Source organism: Electrophorus electricus, chromosome 5 (assembly GCF_041902795.1).
Source record: "Electrophorus electricus isolate QZ-2024a chromosome 5, ASM4190279v1, whole genome shotgun sequence".
NCBI lineage: Eukaryota > Metazoa > Chordata > Actinopteri > Gymnotiformes > Gymnotidae > Electrophorus > Electrophorus electricus.
In genome coordinates this window covers 3693812-3712565 of record NC_137501.1, presented here as the reverse complement: position 1 = coordinate 3712565, position 18754 = coordinate 3693812, and the positions used below count along the sequence as shown (strand labels likewise).

At 44.6% G+C, this 18754-nt stretch overlaps 1 protein-coding gene across 8 annotated transcripts in view; it reads right to left on the bottom strand.

The window, feature by feature from the left end:
- rasgrf2b (Ras protein-specific guanine nucleotide-releasing factor 2b) overlaps positions 1–18754 on the bottom strand; it is a 48449-nt gene that overhangs the window by 2470 nt on the left and 27225 nt on the right. For 3 of the 8 annotated variants that reach the window (XM_081715039.1, XM_081715041.1, XM_081715042.1), the window contains 16 exons: positions 17897–18033; positions 14030–14112; positions 13523–13771; positions 12680–12772; positions 11518–11942; positions 9890–10030; positions 8206–8295; positions 7204–7310; positions 3186–3298; positions 2968–3028; positions 1476–1579; positions 1087–1171; positions 773–970; positions 528–607; positions 313–430; positions 140–208 (listed from right to left, as the gene is read on the bottom strand). In XM_081715039.1, coding sequence (XP_081571165.1) covers positions 140–208; positions 313–430; positions 528–607; positions 773–970; positions 1087–1171; positions 1476–1579; positions 2968–3028; positions 3186–3298; positions 7204–7310; positions 8206–8295; positions 9890–10030; positions 11518–11942; positions 12680–12772; positions 13523–13771; positions 14030–14112; positions 17897–18033 — 2153 coding nt within the window. Of the gene's footprint in view, positions 1–139; positions 209–312; positions 431–527; positions 608–772; positions 1172–1475; positions 1580–2967; positions 3029–3185; positions 3299–7203; positions 7311–8205; positions 8296–9889; positions 10031–11517; positions 11943–12679; positions 12773–13522; positions 13772–14029; positions 14113–17896; positions 18034–18754 lie in introns of those variants that run through there. The other 5 variants (XM_027006201.3, XM_081715040.1, XM_027006202.3 and 2 more) reach the window with 5 other exon arrangements.

Below are 18754 nucleotides of genomic sequence, written 5' to 3'. Positions count from 1 at the left end.
GATGGCCCAAAGTCTACCAGCCCACCGGTATTTTTGATCTCTACTATCCAATACCATGAAGCATCATGCCAATACCTTGAACCATATTCCTGATATTTCAGTGTTACTGAGGTAAGAAGGGGTGGACGGTCTTTATAACCTTTGTCTGGTGTTCTATCCGGTAGGGAGTTTGCTGAAACTGTCGAATCTCACGGATGATATGAGATATCTGTTGGAGGAGAGACAGAACCAATACAGGTCAACATTCAGAGGGGTCAGAGGGGTCAGAGGGAATACAGAATTACATAAGAATAAATTTGAGGTTTTGTTTACCATTCTCATCTTTGAGAAGTTGACTAGACCCTCTTCAGTGAAGTTTGGGGTTCCCTCCTCAATGAATGCCAAGTCAGTCAGATACATACCCAGATAAGGGACGCATGGTGGGTTACAACTGCCAGATAACCAAAAGCAACATTAAATGAGAAATCTGAGTGCAATAAAATAACAGCCATTTCTAAAGAGTGGCTTATTGGTGTGATCAGTTTCACTTTTTCAAGGTTTCCCTCAGGTTTTTAAATCTTCCCTCTGATGACACCGTCTTCTGTAGCTTGTCCATGAGAGCTTTTGTCTGATCGGAAATTAAACAAACCAACACACAAACAAACAAATTCCTTTTATCATGACGAAATCCATCAAGCCCCAGCCAGGCCGGCAGCCGAGCAGGAATGCTGTTCATTCTCTTGAAGTCACACAGTTTTCATTAAAACAATCACACAAAATTACAGGCCCTTACCTGTTTGTTGATTTTAGCCCAGGTCTTCTTTAGCCTGTAGACGGCACTGCGGTTCAGGGCTGAGGTGATCTCCAAAACGCCGTTATAGTTGTTCAGGCAGCGGCAAATGTCAGCAACAGTCACCCACTTCTCTATGGAGCTGGCCCTGGACCCTATGTCTGTGTGGCTCATAATCTGGGAGGCTACCAGATTACTCATCTACAGTGACGGGAGGAGAGAAATGTATTCCTACGACAGTTTGTAGAACATGTGTTACAACACACTTCAAATGTTATTTTTATTCTGCAGGAAACAGCAATGTTCACTGTCCTCACGTCGTTGAAGTGCTGGCTTGTCTTCATGATGTAGGGAGTTCTCTCTGTTTTGTCTGTCTTCATCCAGCCCTGGCCCAGAAACTCCCTGAGTGAAAGGCACAGGGAGATACACAAAGAAAGGCAACGAGACGGTAGAGAGAGGGGTGAAAGGGGGGCAGAGAAAGAGACACCGAGGAAAAGGCAGGACGCATGAGGCAAGCAAGATCCAATTACACGTCTGCATTTTGTTTCTCTTGATCGTGAGTTGCTTTCATTTTTAAAATCAAAACTCTATCATCAACTCTATTATCATTAGATAGATTGGATCACAGGTGTGCAGAATCTCCCAAACATGTAGTGGATCAGCTCTCTGAGATTCTGAACAGTTCAGTGGCCTTTTGGTCACTCACTCATAAGGAATACTCCGGAAAATGATGTGGTCGAGGAGAGTGATCTGCTCTGCTAGCTCCATCGCTGACAGGGATTCAAAGCACTCTGCCTTCGGGCATTCAGCCTACATAACATGCAAGCACACATATCAGTGCACAGAACACTCCCAAAACACTCTGCTTCTTCACTATAGTGGTGCCCTTCATTATATACGGTGACAAGTATTAAAAGAAAGACCTGGAATACTACATAATAAACTACAAAACTACATTGCTTTTATAATACTGCATCCGTTTTTCCAATAATCATTTCCTGGAAGCCTGGGTTTACACCTGCAGCTTATAAGGAATTCATAGCTTAATACACAGCAGTACAATGAGTGTGCAACACTGTAAACATGCAATACCATAAAATAAAGACATAATTGTAATTGAATGATGCTGATTAATCAGCGGCCTCTCTGGGCTCCGTTTGTGTTCTGCAGAGCAAATTTTCAATCAAAACAGGTTTGTATAAAGGCGAGGCAAAGTGCGTCCTGATGGGCCATCACAGCCTGCCAGGGCAGGGGCACAGTGTGGCACGCACCAGTGCGAGCGCCAGGGCGTAGATCGCCATGTGATGGTCGAGTGTTGTTGAAATGCAAAGAAACTAGATGAAAGGGTGACAACCATTTCCCTTAACCCTTTGAGATATTATCATATGAGCTCAAAAGAGCAACATGTTGCATATTTATGAGTAGTAGGAGTGGAGCAGAAAGCAGGGCTTACTGCATAATGCATGAGGGGGCTGAAAGTAGAGAGATATATAGGTACATCACAAAGAGACAGAATATTATGTTTGCTCGCAAACAGTTGTTTTGTCAACTGCAAGTGAACTGCTCACCAATGATAAGCTTAACAGGAAGTCCTTGAAATGTAATAGTGAGTGAACTGCCTTCAAAATGAAAGAGGCATGGAAAAGTGCTTCTTCTTTCTTCTAAGGTCTCTCTCACAGCATCCCAAAGAGGTGGGACCTTCTCTCCTCCCTCACAGGAAGTTGAAACCGTCTCTCCTCCCTCACAGGAAGTTGGGACCTTCTCTCCTCCCTCACAGGAAGTTGGGTCCTTCTCTCCTCTCTCACAGCTCGAAGAGGACATGAACAGCAACAATGACCCGCTCTCTGTCTCTTCTCTTTAATGTTGTAATTACAGCCCTGTTGCTTGGTGAGAATCACTGTTTCAGGTACTGTTTCAGCCCACGAGCCTGACGTGACCCCTCAGGCTACTCCACGAGGCGAGTAGAAGAGAAAGTCTCCATTACCACCCCCCCCCCCCCCACACCCACTCCCTTAATCTATCGCTCAGGCTTGGTGACCCATAATTGGATAATGTACTAGAGGTAATTTGACTTTCATGGATTCTCTGAGGAGAGCGTGTGAACTTTACCAAAAGTGTGGCAGGTTGGGGGAAGCAAACCAGGAAGAATCAAACACTGGCATGACACAGGGAAAGAGCTATTTAAAGAAACATCTCACCATCTGCAAGATGTCCTCTATCTTCAGCTGGGCATCCTCTTGATCGTCCTGAGAAAGGGTGCTGGAGAGAGAAGACAAATGGCAGCTGAAACATGAAGCTCAAAGTGAGAGGCTTGAGGGATTTTTTTCAAGGGTGGCCTCGGCGTGACCATGGTCTATACAACCCTTTAAAACACATGCAGTATGTGTGGGGCATGCTTAGCGTATATGGGACCTACTTCAGTATGTTGGCAGTGGCTTTCCTCTCCTGAGGCAGCAGGTCAGGATCCCTCAGGACCTCTTCCAGAAGGCCCATCACGCCCATCTTCAACTCACAATTCAGCTCAAAGTCCTGCAGCGCCATAACGACGACCATTAACACACAAACACACTCACAAGACATGCACACGCGCATGCACATAGACCCTGCTGGCACAGATACACGTACGCAGCTACACCGTGCAATACGGATAACTAAGGACTGACAGATGTTTACAGACATCTCCCACCTTGCCCGCTGAGTGTTGGGAGCTAGGCAGTTGTGTCTTTGACAGATTAAGGCCAACCTCCACATTACCTGTGACCACATCACAGGGCACCTGCCCAGCAGAGTCCATATGAGACGTAGAGCTGAATAATGAACCAAATGCAGAGTCAGAAAGATTTATGTAAATTAGGCTCCGCATGCAGGCCTGCTTTATGCACCCTGATACACGGAGGGACGGAGGAGCTTTGAAATGCTCACCCACCATTAGACTGCATGGGAGAGTAGAGTGGCACAGTTCTCTGGCTCCCAGTGCTAATCAGTGACCTAGCTGCCTACTCTGCCCACAGGAACTGCAGGAGGGTGGTGACCCTCTGGTGGCAAGGCTACAGAAACGCTGTACTCGTCACCAGGGTGCTCAGAGGACAGAATGTTCAGACACTACTGCAGTCATATTTCATGGGTGCTTTCAGTGTGTGGCACCTCCATCAATCTGTAAATGAAAGCATATAATGTGTTCATTACAAGATTGGGGCGTAACCGCTAAATCATGTAGCATGTGCAAAATTGATTCAACAGAACAAAAAACATAAGGTATTTGGACGTACATCAGCTGCTGACTATGTCAGTTAGATTGGTAAATATCTCACATGCGCAAGAGAGTTCTACAATTCAGCCTCAGAAGTCACCAGAATTGCACCTGCACATTAATTCATGTTTAAAAAGACTAACTGTGTATTGCTTGCATGTTCTTGGTTCAAAGAAATGAACCAAGGAGTATTTTATGCTCTGAAGCACTCTAATGGCATTCATACTGCACAGAAGAAGAGTGTTAAAAGAGAAATGCAAAAACAGCCGATTTTATCCAACCAAAGACGGAGCGCCGGCGTGGAAACACCCCCCCAGATAATTACAGCATGCTATTTCCCTGTTAAGAGCACTCCTGCTAAAAGCCCCACAGACAACCGCATTCACGTGGTACATTTCAGACAGGTGCCATTCAGTGCCGTACAGACACCTGGTGAGGGGTGTCTGCACTAAAAGACTCAGGGAGGAGTGGGTTCAAGCTATTTACCATCTCCCTTCTACAGCTGAGAGGAGAGAAACATTTCTTTTTAAAGTCATAGAGAGGTGGCTCCGATTAGCAGAAGGAGATTTAACAATAAAAAGCTTTCTACAAATGCCATCGCTGAATGAATGAAGATTCTAGCCTTTTTGTTTGACCTATGCAACTGGATTTGTCTGGGTGTACCCTGGAATACCAGGAAAAAATCAGAAGAAATACAAATGAAATAGAAATAGAAATGAAACATGGACGGTTGTAATCATTCATTCACAAAGCACCCAGGTTAGAAAGCCTTTAAAACATTAACCATGTTTCCTGCCTCCTGTCTGAAGACGCAAGTCCCATACCTCAAGATTCTCAAATGATCCAAAAATCTGCAGATTAAACAGCGGGAAGCAAAGCTTTTTCCCTTTGTTCTTTGGCTGTGGCTGTGCTGGACAGGCAGCTACACAGAGAGAAAGCGTCGAAGGGACCTGGATGCTAAATAATAGCACAGCAGCGACTGTTGCCTGAGTGTGATGGTGTCATTACCCACACCAACAGGCTTTATTACCATGTGAGTATGAAAACGTGGACTGTTCAATAAACCTGTTTTACGCTGCAGCTGAAAAGCAAAGGACTTCTTGTGAAGCAGCTCTTCTTTTGTCTTTAGCCGCTGTAATTCTGTTGTATAACAGCACAAAACAGCAGTTCATCTGTTCGAACTCAACTATGTTTAGATCTTACATCTCGAGTCCAGAGCACCTCTTACAAAAATGTTCTCTGCAGTTTCTCTACCCCTCCCCCCATCCTACCCCCATCCTACCCTCATCTGCACTGCTCATCTAAGCTACTACAAAGGTCAGTTTTAACAACCACTTTCCGGCCAGTTTGCCATAGCCGTCTTGGCGTAATTCGACAAAAGGGTACAACGGATCAATGCAATTAGTCTGCAGCACGCCTTCAGGACCAAACAAAAGGAGACAAATTGTATGATAGCCACTTACATCAGGGCTTACACAAAAGCCACCTAGCATGTCTCGATGGCTTTATACGCCTTTGTGTATGGATGTGTGTGTGTGTGTGTGTGTGTGTGTGTGTGTGTGTGTGCGCGTGCGCGTGCAATATGAATTGCTAAAGAAGCTAGTAAGATGATCTGGCTCAGTAAAAATGTGAATGTTAGCGCTATAATATCCCACAAACAGAGAAATATGACAGTGTATGACAGGCATAGGAACAGTATGAAGGAACGGGGCAATAAGGAAAAAAAATGTTTGCAATTCAGTGATGCCCAATGAGCACAACAGATCAATAAGAAGGATGCTGGTGGCCCTAATATACAAACATGGCAACAGAAAGTGAACCACTTTATGGTGGATTCATGCAGTCAGGAGAGCTAATGTGCCCAGATATGGCACCATTACCCAGTGAGTGCGTTAGAAGCCAGGCCAAGGGACCACACACAACCAGAAACAGCTCATTCAAATTAGATCTAAGTGTTTATATTCTCACCCCACAAACAATTAAGGTTGGGTTGAAAATTTACACCCAGACCCAGTTCTTCTGTTCTTTATGTCCATTTAGAATAACAAAAAAAGTCAATTAATCTGTTCTTTGTTTTTCTGTAGCTATTTGTCTAGGCACATGGCGACACTACATCACTCGACCTCCTGCTTGTGATGAAGTAGCCCTAAGTTGGGGGTGGGGGTGGGGGGCAATAAAAGCAGACAAGCTTAATCACAGGGGAATAGCTGCTCAGACAGAGAGGCTTGTGTGCCTTAATCAATATAAAAGATCAGCCTTTACTGCGATTATTGAACATGCACTTATTGTGGGTCAAGCGCAAATCAAAGCTGTCTTACTTAAACTCACAAGGTTTGGGTGCTTAAGGATCCATTAGCTTTAATAGCTACTGCATCACAAAATAAAACATACTCCATTGGCTGCTGTCATAATTAAGACCTGGCGCCATTTGTACAAAGTAATTGGTTTTGCCTGCGATAATGGCATGGAAATTGCGGGGAGATGTCAGGCTCCCACTAAGTTATAAAACCAGGCGCAGTGAGCCTAGACTCGGTGTGTATTCACAGCCAGACACCTGGTGAACAGAAAAAAAATAAAACCTTAACTCAGTGACAAAAGAGCTAATTTCTTCCAGTTCTAACCATTAAGCTGCTCAGTGGTGCAGCACACGGGTGACTCCATCACAGCAGGTCAGGGGCTCGAGGGAACGTACAGGCTCTTCAAGGTCAGACAGGAACCTGCTTAATAAAAGAGGGCCTCAGGGTGGCAACAGATGGCACATCTCTATGCTAAGAGCTCTCAGCGATCTCTCACATGTGATGATAATATCGCCCACGTGTGATTACGTCATCCCTCACATGTGATGGTGCTATCTCCCACATGCAATGATGTCATCTCCTACATGTGATGGTTGATATATCCTACATGTGATGATGCCATCTCCCACATGTGATGACGTCATCCCCCACATGTGATGATGATGCCTCTCACGTCGTGGTGCTAACTCCCACACGTGTTAATGTAAAAGAGTTACAGCTTGTACATATCGGTCCGGCGATCGCCACATTGCTCCACGCTGTCTCAGTGTGGGATGTTCAGAGCTGCGCACGCCGCTTAAAGAGTCCCAGTGCTGGCTCACAGAGGTGTGGTTCAGAGCCGCACTGGGTGGGGCAGGGGCGGGTCATATTGACTGCACTCAACAAACCTGGGAGTGTTTGGACACCCAGTGGCGGAGGACGTTGAGAACCCGATTGGTCGCTGCCCGCCTGATGATGAACTCCTTGTCGCACATCCTCTCTGAGTTGTTGAAAACTTTAGATGGACAGAGAGTGAGAGGTTATTTTCAGCACCTCAAGGCACACAACAGTAATGCATTACTGCACCCGGCAAGTATGTCCATAATATCTAAGGCACATTCAGTACCCGGAGTTGAAATTAACAGAAATGGAACATAGTTGGAATATAATTGTCGCAGCGCAGCTTCTGTGAGTAAATGTACGCAAAAGGTACTGTTGGACCTATGGCTGTCCTTAGCTGTAATAAGCTTATACATTACTGCTCTGTCTGTGCTCTGTGTTGCTGCTTGGTATGTGTTACATGTTGCTGCTCTATCTGTGTGATGTTACTGCTGCTCTGTCTATGCTGTGTTACTGATCCGTCTGTGCAACGTGTTGCTGCTCGGTTTGTGATGCTACTGCTTTATCTGTGCTGTGAGTTGTGGATCTGTCTGCACTGTGTTGCTGCTCTCTGTGCTGTGTTGCTCTGTTTTGCCTGTTGCTGATGACTGTGCTTGGTTGCTGCTCTGTGCTGCATGTTGAAGCTATGTGTAAACTGTTGTTGCTCTCTGTGTTGCTCTGGTTACACTCTGGGTCACTGCTCTCTAAACGTATGGTGCTGCCTGCTCTGATTGTGCTGTGTTGATGCTGTCTGTTCTGCAGGTCACTGCTCTGTCTGTTCTGCAGGTCACTGCTCTGTCTGTGCTGCAGGTCACTGCTCTGTCTGTTCTGCAGGTCACTGCTCTGTCTGTGCTGCGTGTCGGTGCTCTGTCTGTGCTGCAGGTCACTGCTCTGTCTGTGCTGCAGGTCACTGCTCTGTCTGTTCTGCAGGTCACTGCTCTGTCTGTGCTGCAGGTCACTGCTCTGTCTGTGCTGCAGGTCACTGCTCTGTCTGTTCTGCAGGTCACTGCTCTGTCTGTGCTGCTGAGCACCTGGAGGGCTGCTGTGTCCGGCTGCTGCAGTGGCGATGGCGAACGCCGAGGCCGGAGACATGGAGCAGCGCGGGTTCTCCGCTGCCGGGACTGAAAGTGGAGAGGGGAGAAAACACAGAAAAATGCCGGAAAAGAACGCTAGGAAGAAAGGAGTCTCCATACTTGAGGAATGGGTCAGTGGGGCAAAATGTAAAGTAAACATACTAAACATACTAAACATAAGAAATGGAAATGGATTTAAATTCCCCCCCCCCCCGACACATACAACACACGCATACACACAGTAAGCAGGTCGATGCTGTGGTTTAATAGCCATATGGAAATGGCTTTCCATGGACATTTTGCTTGACATAGCTGGACCAAAATACGCATGAAAGACTGCAAAGTGCAAGGGCAAAAGAGGCTCATGGGAGAAAAGGATGTGCATTAATATTAATACTGCATACGGCTCTGTCCCAAGCGCAGGAGAGCAGTATGAACTGAGGGCCACAGCTCCACTGAACAAACGATAGAAACGGAACGCTGTCCCGAGCCAATCAACTTCAGCGACGAGGTAGTGCAAATATTTAACCTTATTCCAACATCCTGTACATAACCTCCATTTAATGTCACCAAAATACAATATTTACCTAACTAAGAGAAATAAGGTGGTACGACACTTATCATCACAACTGGGATACTCTGACAATTGGCCTAACCACTTTCGGCTTGAACAATTTTGCATATTGCAGTTATTCAGGAGCAGGGGAACTTTTGTCAAGGACCTACTTGTTCAACCCAAAATCACATATTTAACAGTTGTAAGAGAACCAGCAACCACGCTACTTTAACTACAACCAACATGACCAGTGGGAGAGTGCTTAGCTGTGCCTATAAGGGGGCTTGTATCCGTTGGAGCTAACAAGGATGAAGCTGTCTGCTTCTTTTCATTACAAAAAAGTTCCAGTTAAACTAGACACATTAGCATCTGGCCTACATTTCTCTGCTCCACGTGATGAAAAAGCATGGATCAGGTTTTGATCTGCTTGATGTGACATTAGTCAAAACCTGCTCCAAAGCTCAAGGCAAGACGAGCATCAAGACTGTGCTCTGTCCTGGTGCCCATTTGGTAGAATGAACTCCCACAGACTGTCTGAACAGCAGAGTTCCTTACTGTTATCAAACGCTAACTCAAGACTCATCTCTTTTAAAAGCTTGGGAATATATAATCACACAATTTAATGTAAGCGAATCTGTCACCTGAACAGACTTGTAATAGTTTTTCTTTAGAATAGAGCTTCTTTAATCCAGTCTACCACACTGGTCAATTCAATGCTACTCAATCATGTTTACGTAATTACGTAGTCAGTACTGTTTTGTGCACTGTTTACTGTTTTCTGCTCTATGTTGTGCGTTTGTATTCATATTTATTGTCTCTACACTTAGTAATGTCACGCAGATTCTCTTGTATTTTATAGCATTGTATTAAACTGTACTGTTTCTCACAATATGGGTTTCAGCACTGACTCTAGTTTCTGGCAGTATCTCTGTTTAAAGCTATTTTTTACTCTAACCTATTTGTACCTACGAATGCTTCTCTGAGTAGACAACTATGAACTTTTGTAAATTCATCTTCAACTATTCATCTGCCCTCTTTACCTCTTATACACACACAAACACATACAACGGTGACACACTCACACACCAGCTCCAGTGTTACCTCCAGGGCCTCGGTAACGCAGGTGCCGTGGGGTGGAAGGGGACCGGCAGGGGGAAAGGTCTTCTGCTTCGCTGCCTTGCGGGGACTCTGGATTAAATTTATCCAGCGAGGCTGATTCCAGCACAGCTGAGGGCAGCAGGAAACACTGTCGGATTTAACCTTGTTCATACTACTGCAGTGAGGACACAACAAATACAAGCAGACAACAACCTGATCTGAAATGCTTTCCTCTCCATCAGGCTTCCGGTCCAGAGCTCAGATTTTATAGATTATATTTTTTCTTCTATCATAGGTATGTAGGGGATCGCACTATTTTCAGTAATAGTGCATTTCTCTGTGAGAGTGAGTGGTAAGGGAAAGCACAGAGCAGCATGGGTAATGTGAGAAGCACACGCCTGAATCATAACAATGCAATCATTAACATCTCACTCTGGAACTGAGGGATACCAAGGATCCTCTCCTGTGTGTGAGGGAGTGAATTCAATCCCTCAATATTCTAATTAGATATTTTATGAGGGTTTTCTTTCTTTCTTTTTTTTTTCAGCACTTTTTTTACAGCCCAGTTTCTGGGAATGGAAGCAAGTGAACTGGCATTATTTTCTCCGGCATTTGGGTACCAAAGCTACAACAGTATCTCAGTTTTTGCAGTTTCTTGCAAACATACAGACATACAGATGTTTCTTGCCAAGTAGCAGTTTCTTGCAGATATACAGAAATCAAAACAAGAATTGTCACTCAAGAAAGAAACATTCTAAATATCATAAGCTATATTTCGTAGCAGGGAAGAACATACATTTCTGTGGATCATGACAGTCTACCAAGCAATTACCAAAGAAGCCATCCTTGATGAAGCTAAAATGGGTTTCATCAGTGCCTTTGTCTACAAACACCATTAGCCTCTGAGCACAAAAATAATAATTCTCACTTCTACAGAAAACAGCAAGATGAATCAGAATTTTGACAAAGTATGAATGAAGCTGCACTGCTATTAGATTATTATGTGGCGAATGGAACACCTGGTGAACTGGGAAATGAATGCAGTAGATCAACTAGACTCTTCTCGGATCCTTCGATGCCATGCTACAGCCATGCGCTAATGACATCACCCTCCTGCTGTCTGATTTTTGGGGAAAACAACAGCAACTCAGGGCTATTATTGCAATCTGTTGAAATGCAAATGTAATCAGAACTGCATCTGTTACTGGGCTAGTTCTGGGGACTCCACAAGGAGAGTGTATTAGCATTCCCATCTTTCTAGTCAAAATAATCTCAGAGCACCAGTGTCTTCATACTTAGTACGCACCTGATTTCAGGTCAGTTTGCTGACACAACTAAGAACTAAATGAGCTGACTGTTCTGTTTGTCGAACAAAAGAGTTTGGGTGTAATTTTCTTGCTGGGTTTCCAACACACTTCTAGCAGGCACTGAGAGACCCTAAAACTGAATCTGGGCAAAGCAACTTCAGCCTGGTATCAGTTGCAGTAAAGAAAATGTATAGTTTAATAAATGTAAGCCGTTTATATCTGGTTTTAGCCAAGGGACCATCTATAAACATCTATTAGTGCACTGATCCATGTGTATCAGCACTCTGTCTGCCCACGAGCGGCCCTTACCCCTTCTGATGCTGCGCCGTAGTTTGCCACTAAGGGCGTCGATGCGGGGCGCGTCGGCACTGTCGTCCTGGGCCCCAGGGCTCTGTTGCTCAGGCGAAGACGGGCTCTGGACGCAGCTCTGGTCCACAGGGGACTCGGGGTTGCCGGCGGGCGGAGACGAAGCGGTCGGCTGGGAGGAGGTGGGGCTGCTGGCAGCCGAGTGAGAGGTGAGGCCGGACAGGTCGGGGGCACCCATCCTGGAGTTCAGCGGCGAGTTGAGGGAGAGCTTACGAGCGCGCACGGGAGACGAGGTGCGGGAGCGGACGGCGAGGGGCGGAGGGGAGGAGAACTTGCGACACAGACGGGGGGACTTGTCGTTTGGGGGCTCGCCGCCGGAGCCGCCGGAGCGGCTGTTCTGACTGCTGGCGAAGAAGAGCTCCAGGGACCTGAGACGCATGCGAGAGGGGAGCCATGTCAGAGAGTGAGACTGAGAGCACCCTTCCTCTCAGAGGTCCGGATAAGGAGAGGAAGCATGAGTTCATCTCTGACCGGAAAACGGAGGAAGAAAAACTAAAACAGCCCAACATGTAGATGATGGATGGGAAACAATCTGTGCAGAACAAAGGAAATAAGACATGGAAAATAAATTCACGTGGATTCACACCAAAGGCTACTGTGGCTGGATAAATTATTTTTAAGATGCAGATTATACCTGTTAGGAGACCAAAAAGGCTCTCAGTGAAGAGACTTCATCAGCTTTATCATTTTGGTCACGATGCAGCTTAAACTTTGTTTAAGCCCCTAAAACCTCAAATGATACTAAGCGGTTATGTGTGTAAAAGAATCTGTGGAATATGAAACAGATCAAGAGACAGGTGGCAGTAGAGAATATCAGTGACAGGGTGGTGAGTGAAGGAGTGAGGCAGAGAGGATGAGAGAGAGAGAAGGAGATGAGGAAAATACAGAGGGAGAGTAAGAGTAGGAGAGAGAGAAGAGGGAGAGAGGTAGAGAGGGAGAGGATGAGAGAGGGAGAGAGAGAAAGAGAGGGAGAGAGAGAGAGAGAGAAAGAGAGCGAGGTAGAGAGGGAGAGGATGAGAGAGGGAGAGAGAGAGAGAGAGAGAGAGAGAGAGAGAGAGAGAGAGAGAGGGAGAGAGAGAGAGAGAGGGGGGAAAAGGTATGTTACTTTGTTTGATCCATGGCTATGTTCCTGATCTTCAAGCTGTAGTCTGGGCAGATGGATACCATGCACAAGCGGTCAAATGAGTGATAATGGACCCTGTGTGACAGCAGAGTGTGGAAGGGAACATGGACATAACACAACAAGAAAACATAAAAGCCCAACTGAACTGACAATAACATCAGTCATGCATGTTTGATGATAAGACAGAATAAGCTTTAAACAGTTTCCTAAAGAAACGCAGCAATGTGGTCACAACAGCATCAGTAAATTGTACTTTCTTAAACATCTGTTATTCCCTGCTTTATTTGTTTATTTGTTTATTATTTAAATATTTTTCCATCTAGTGGAAAACCCAGAAACCACAGCACACCAGGAAATTAACACTGGTAACATATTTTCAGGAGGAATTTGTGGTCACTGAAAGTTAACAGGCCCCCTGATCTGTTTTTCACTTTAAGGTGCAATTAGATTAACACTGGAGAAAAAAGGTCCTACATAGGGGAGATCAAATAGGGGAGATCTCCCCTATTCTCTCGCTGTCTCTGTGTCTAGCTCTCTCTCTGGCTCATACTGTCTTCCTCTGTTTACTATCGCTCTCTCTCTCTCTCTCTCTCTCTCTCTCTCTCTCTCTCTCTCTCTCTCTCTCTCTCTCTCTCTCTCTCTCTCTCTCTCTCTCTCTCTCTCTCTCTCTCTCTCTCTCTCTGTCTCTCTCTCTGTCTCTCTCTCTCTCTCTCTCTCTCTGTAGGAACTTCCTGCCTGCAACACTAGATGCTATAACAACCCCCTGGGCTTCGAGCCACTGCCTTGGCACACTCTTCGCTAGGCCCGCTGCCTCACTCTTGTTACCTGACAGGGATGGAGGTGAAGGGCTTCTTGTAGATGTCGGCCAGCTTGTCCATGACAACGGTTGCCGTGGTGAAGATGCGGTAGGTGTGCAGGAAGGTGTTGAGGAAGTCGATGGAGAGGAAGCGCAGGTCAGTGAGGCGCTCCAGCAGACGCTCCACGCTGGCGTAGCGGATCTGCGGCACCTTGCACGAGTTCAGCGTCTTGCTGAAGCAGATGTCCACGTCGTCCTTATGGAGGCGCGCATCTGACCTGGTGATGGGCGACGGAAGAGCAGCTTCGTCAAGTGAGACTTAGGCTGAGATGGACAGGCCGATTTCTCACAATAAATAAAGATGGCCATGTGAATGTAGCAATGGAGAGGTCATGTGGAGAAAGCTGAAATTCATTCTTTTACCGATTTTGACAGACACCCTAGGGTGGATGATGTGACAGCATTACCAGTAGAATTACATCACACTCACACACACCTCCACACGCACTCGGTGCACACCAGTCTCTCTGACTTACTTTATCATGTGTGGCACTGTGACTTTGGAGTTCTCCTCAAACACACTAGTCATCAGGCCATTGCAGCGGATGTTATCGATGCACTACATATCACAGGAGAAAACGCAGTGACACACAGTAGGAAAGGAGGATTAATAGTAATTTCACACTTGACTGAGCACATTAGCCATACTGAACTTAGGCAATAAACATATGGATGCAGGTGTACGGAGACATGCAGAAGGCCACCCAAGACTACATTTAATGTGTATATAATGTATAGTATGATACCATCTAGAAAATTATACACATTATATAAAAGATTTCTAAAAATAGTATATATTTATAAATTCACTATATATCATAAATAAATGCTAATACAGTTAAGCACAAAGTGAAAACAATCATTCAAAACTTTCCAAAATGTTATGTGCTTTCTAAAAAGTTATTTACATTTTTTTTTTTTTTTTTTTTGCTGGTGAAGGAAAACCTACAAATGTTAGACTTGGGGAGATTGTAGCAGTTTAACCTTAAAGTCATACATAATGGAAAGAGGGTGAGGAGCAACAAGATGTTAGACACTGGAGCTTTTCTGTCTTCAGGCACCCAACACAAGGTCTCTGCTTATCAGCCATGACATGGCGGCTTGACCGCGAGCTGGTCATCCGAGGTCATCCGCTCCCTCTTCTTGTCTCCTTTACCCCTCCCTTTCTCTTTCTCTCTCTCTGTCTCTCTCTCTCTCTTTAAGCATAGGAGTGGCTCATGGCGGACATGGGAACAGCTCGTGGCTCGTTCATGCAGAGAACATCTAATCTTTACTAGCCTTGCCTCTTTTCTTTCTACGTAGACCCTTAGAACATGCCTCACTTTTCCCCGTCATCCTGTAGATTTAGATAGTAGATATAGGGCACATATATACTCTGTGCTTTCCTCAATAAAGTGGAACTCTCTTGATTCACTACCCTGGTGTCAGTGTCTCTTGACTTCCCTGGATCCATCTACAGAGGACGGAGGGCAGAGGGTAACTTAGAGGAGATCGAACCTGAAGGACTGGTCACTCTGAGCCAGTTTCTAACACAAGACACAAGCTGATTGCCCTGCAGGAGCTTGGTCTCCCCCAAGCAGACATCTCATGGCAGGCAGGTTCCTCCAGATGTGCTGTCCAAACTCTTTTGCAGAAATTCAAACAAGCAAAGTCAAGGACAAGAACACGCAGTGTTCTGCCATGGAAACTGAGTGCAGAAGACCTGAATTGCATCAGGCTTACTTCTCTTACTTCTCACATCCAGCAAAAGCCACTGGGACCCTGGTACACCCAGCTATGGTCTACAGAGATCTTGTCAGAAATGGTCTTCAGAGCTGCGACTAAAAAGCCAGGTCTGTACCAGAAGCACAAGCACTGGGGTGCAGTACAGTGGCAGCAGGTCCTCTGGACAGATGAAGTTTTTTGGCTCCAACAGAAGGCAGTTTGTCCGCAGAAGGCCTGAAGACTGCTATGTGGATCAGTGTCTGCATTCAACAGTAGAGGTTCCCTGCATGTTTGGGGCTGTATTTCTGCAAATGGAGTTGGTAATTTGGTCAGAATGAATGGCCCCCTCATTGCTGAGAAGTACAGACGGATCATCGTCCCTCATGCCGTTCCATCAGGGAAGCATATGATTGGTCGCAAATTGTCTAGCATGCCAAAGACATGGATACACAGCCAAAATCAGAAAGAGAGAACAAGGCATCCTAAAGCAAAAAACATGGCCCCCACAGAGCCCCTGATCTCAGTCCTGATGAAAGAGTCAGTTTGGGATTACATGCACAGACAGAAACAAGCGAGACAGCGAGTCTTCAGAAGAACTGGCAAGTTTTCCAAGAGGCTTGGAACCAGCAGCAAACCTTAAAAACTGCATGCCAGTGTACATAAATATACTTCTAAATGTATCTTTGCTTTCAAAAGCCAAGGGTGGTCACACCACATTTTGATTTAGGTTTCTACTGTTTACTACATTTTCTAAGAAACTTATAGATAAATATAACTGCACATCATTATGCGCAGCGATGATTAGCACCAAGAGTAGTGCTCTACTCTTTAACTTGGTTAAACTGATTGCAAATGTGTCACCTAACAGACCAGGTTGAGGATAGCAGGGCGAGCTGATTCAACAGTGCAATTAAACTATAATACACTGCAAGAAGCTTTTGATAAGTACAATACCACATGGCATGTGTACAGTTGTCTGGTGAAATCCCATTTTATATAGTTTTGCCCAGTGTAGTGAAATGTATGTTGTATAAGGTGAAGGCTGGTATTGTTGGTCATGGAAAATGTTTTAGTGTGGGTTCAGAGGTCAGCAGTGGCAGTAACAAAAACCTTCCCATTTCCTTATTGACACAGAAATTGTTGGGTCTAAGTCAACAATTAACAAATCTTGGACAAGAGTTTGTTCAAAGAGGGAATATTGAGAAAGTCAGATATTTATGAAGTGTTTTATCCATTTGATTATGCACTGTTGACTGGCAAGAAGATATTGTTGAATGTTAAGAGCTTTAAGGCCTCTCTGAGTTTAGATATTGATGTCCAAATATGGTAGACACTGGACAGCTGTGTCTCATATGTCTTTCTAGAGGGTTGTTGATTTGATGCAGTTAATAGAGCAACTGAAGATTTTGGAATATTTGTCAAAAGACTGGATAGTCTTTGCTGAAAAAAAGGATTTGCAGGAATAGAAATGTATCATCTGCATGTAAGTTGGTATCCTCAAGACCTACAAATAGAGCACTTACAAATTGGGCTTGACAGAGCTCCACCCCCAACATAACTGAAGCCGTGTGACATCACTTGGACAAAAGTAAAACCCAAAACAGGCACCAAACCAAGACAAGCTGCTTGGAGTAATTTGCCATTTCCTCTGATCTTCTGTTGTGTTCCAGGACCATAAACACTTCTTCCATTTTCTTCTAGGACCATAAACACTTCTTCCATTTTGCTCCCAGGACAATAAACACTTTTCCATCTTTGTTGAGCAAATGAACACTCGCTGCTATCATAAACAGCTTTAAACATGTTGTGCTTGGGTGGCCTAAAAACTCCTCTGCCACCCAGTACAGGGACACTGGAACCCTGACACTAACAGAGCGATCTCTCAGTAATGAGGGGCACAACAAGCAGAGAGTTCAATGAGCCTCAGGAGATGAGCAGAGCCCAGGGGATCCACAGCGCCTTTCAGGCTCATGTATGTGTTTATTTTTTTTTAAAAAAAAAGCAATGCTTTCATGGTATGAACGTCACCGGTAATGAAAAATAGATTTGCAGCCCTTGTTGTATTGGGTTAAAACTGACACAATAACTCTGACCTATGTTTTACTCTTGTGTACAATTAAATCCCTGTATATTGATAATACTGCTGAACAATACAGGGTCTCAATGACTGAGATTGACAACCTTCGGAATAAGGGTTATTTAAGTGTTATTTAAAACATCATTTGAAAGCAAGTTTTTAACAAGAGTGTTTAGTAGTAACCAGACTTGAAAACTGTCGGGAAAATTCCAAACACTGTATGTATCAATTATATGTTGGACAACCACCCGAGGAGTAAATGTTCAGTATGGGCTGAGAGAATGTTGTTAATACTAGATATACTGTGAGAGAATACATGACAAGTGTTGCATATGGACTCAATGTGCTGAATACGTACTAAGTAAGTGCTGAGTAAGGAATCACTAATTGCTGAGTATGTACCGAGTAAGTGTTGAGTAAGGTACAGTATCACTTAGTGCTGGCTAAGTATATAGTAAGCAAGTATATATAGTGAGCAAGCATTCAGTATGGACTAAGTAAGTGATGGTCAGGTGATGGTCAGGCGTATGCAACAAGGGCCAGTTTAGGGAGGCTGCTTCACCTGGCTGATGTCACTGGTCCAAGCTGCTTTCTCCTGGCGTGATGGAGACAGAAGAACCACAGTGAAGGCAGGAGCGTCCGTTGGCTCAACCACAATCTTGAAGTCCAGATGGCCGAACACCTGCCCTGAGGTCTTAGCTGAGAGGCAAACACAAACCACTTTGTTTAAGGACATGAAACCAATTTGTAGATTCTGTATACACAATTATTCAATGCAACCAGTACTATTAGGCTCTACTTAATTGCCTGCAAACTAGCATTTGTGTAAATCCTACTTTGCAAGAATGCTTACAGTTTATATATTATTATATAATTCTATAATATAATTAAAATATTTTCTGAAAATCCAGTATTGATAAGTCATATAAAAAACAATAAAAACAATCGTAAAGTTTATATGGTTCACCCTTCGTATCATTTTTTGATTATCACCAGATTCTAAATATATCAAATTCTAAATATATCAAATTTCTCAATAAACAGTTGTAAACATCATATAGAACTGCAAGCATATCCTCACCCAGCTTCTATAACAATAACGGCATTCATGTAATAAACCCAAAGGGCTCATTCTCTCTCTGAGCACCATAAAAAGGACATGATGAGGTAATATCAGGGCATTTCCATGGGAACTCCACCCTGACCTCCAGCCGAACTAATTGATCCACATGATGACAGCATCGATCTATGTGACATTTGCGAGAGGTTGCCAGAGCTCCATCTTATCCCTTGCTTTTGACACTTAATTAACCTGTGCCACTGGACGGAATGACGTCGCCAGGTTAAGGGCAAATGTGTTAGGACTGCTGTGTCACCAGGACTTCCTGGAGGGGGAAGGGCAGAGGGGTGATTCATGGAC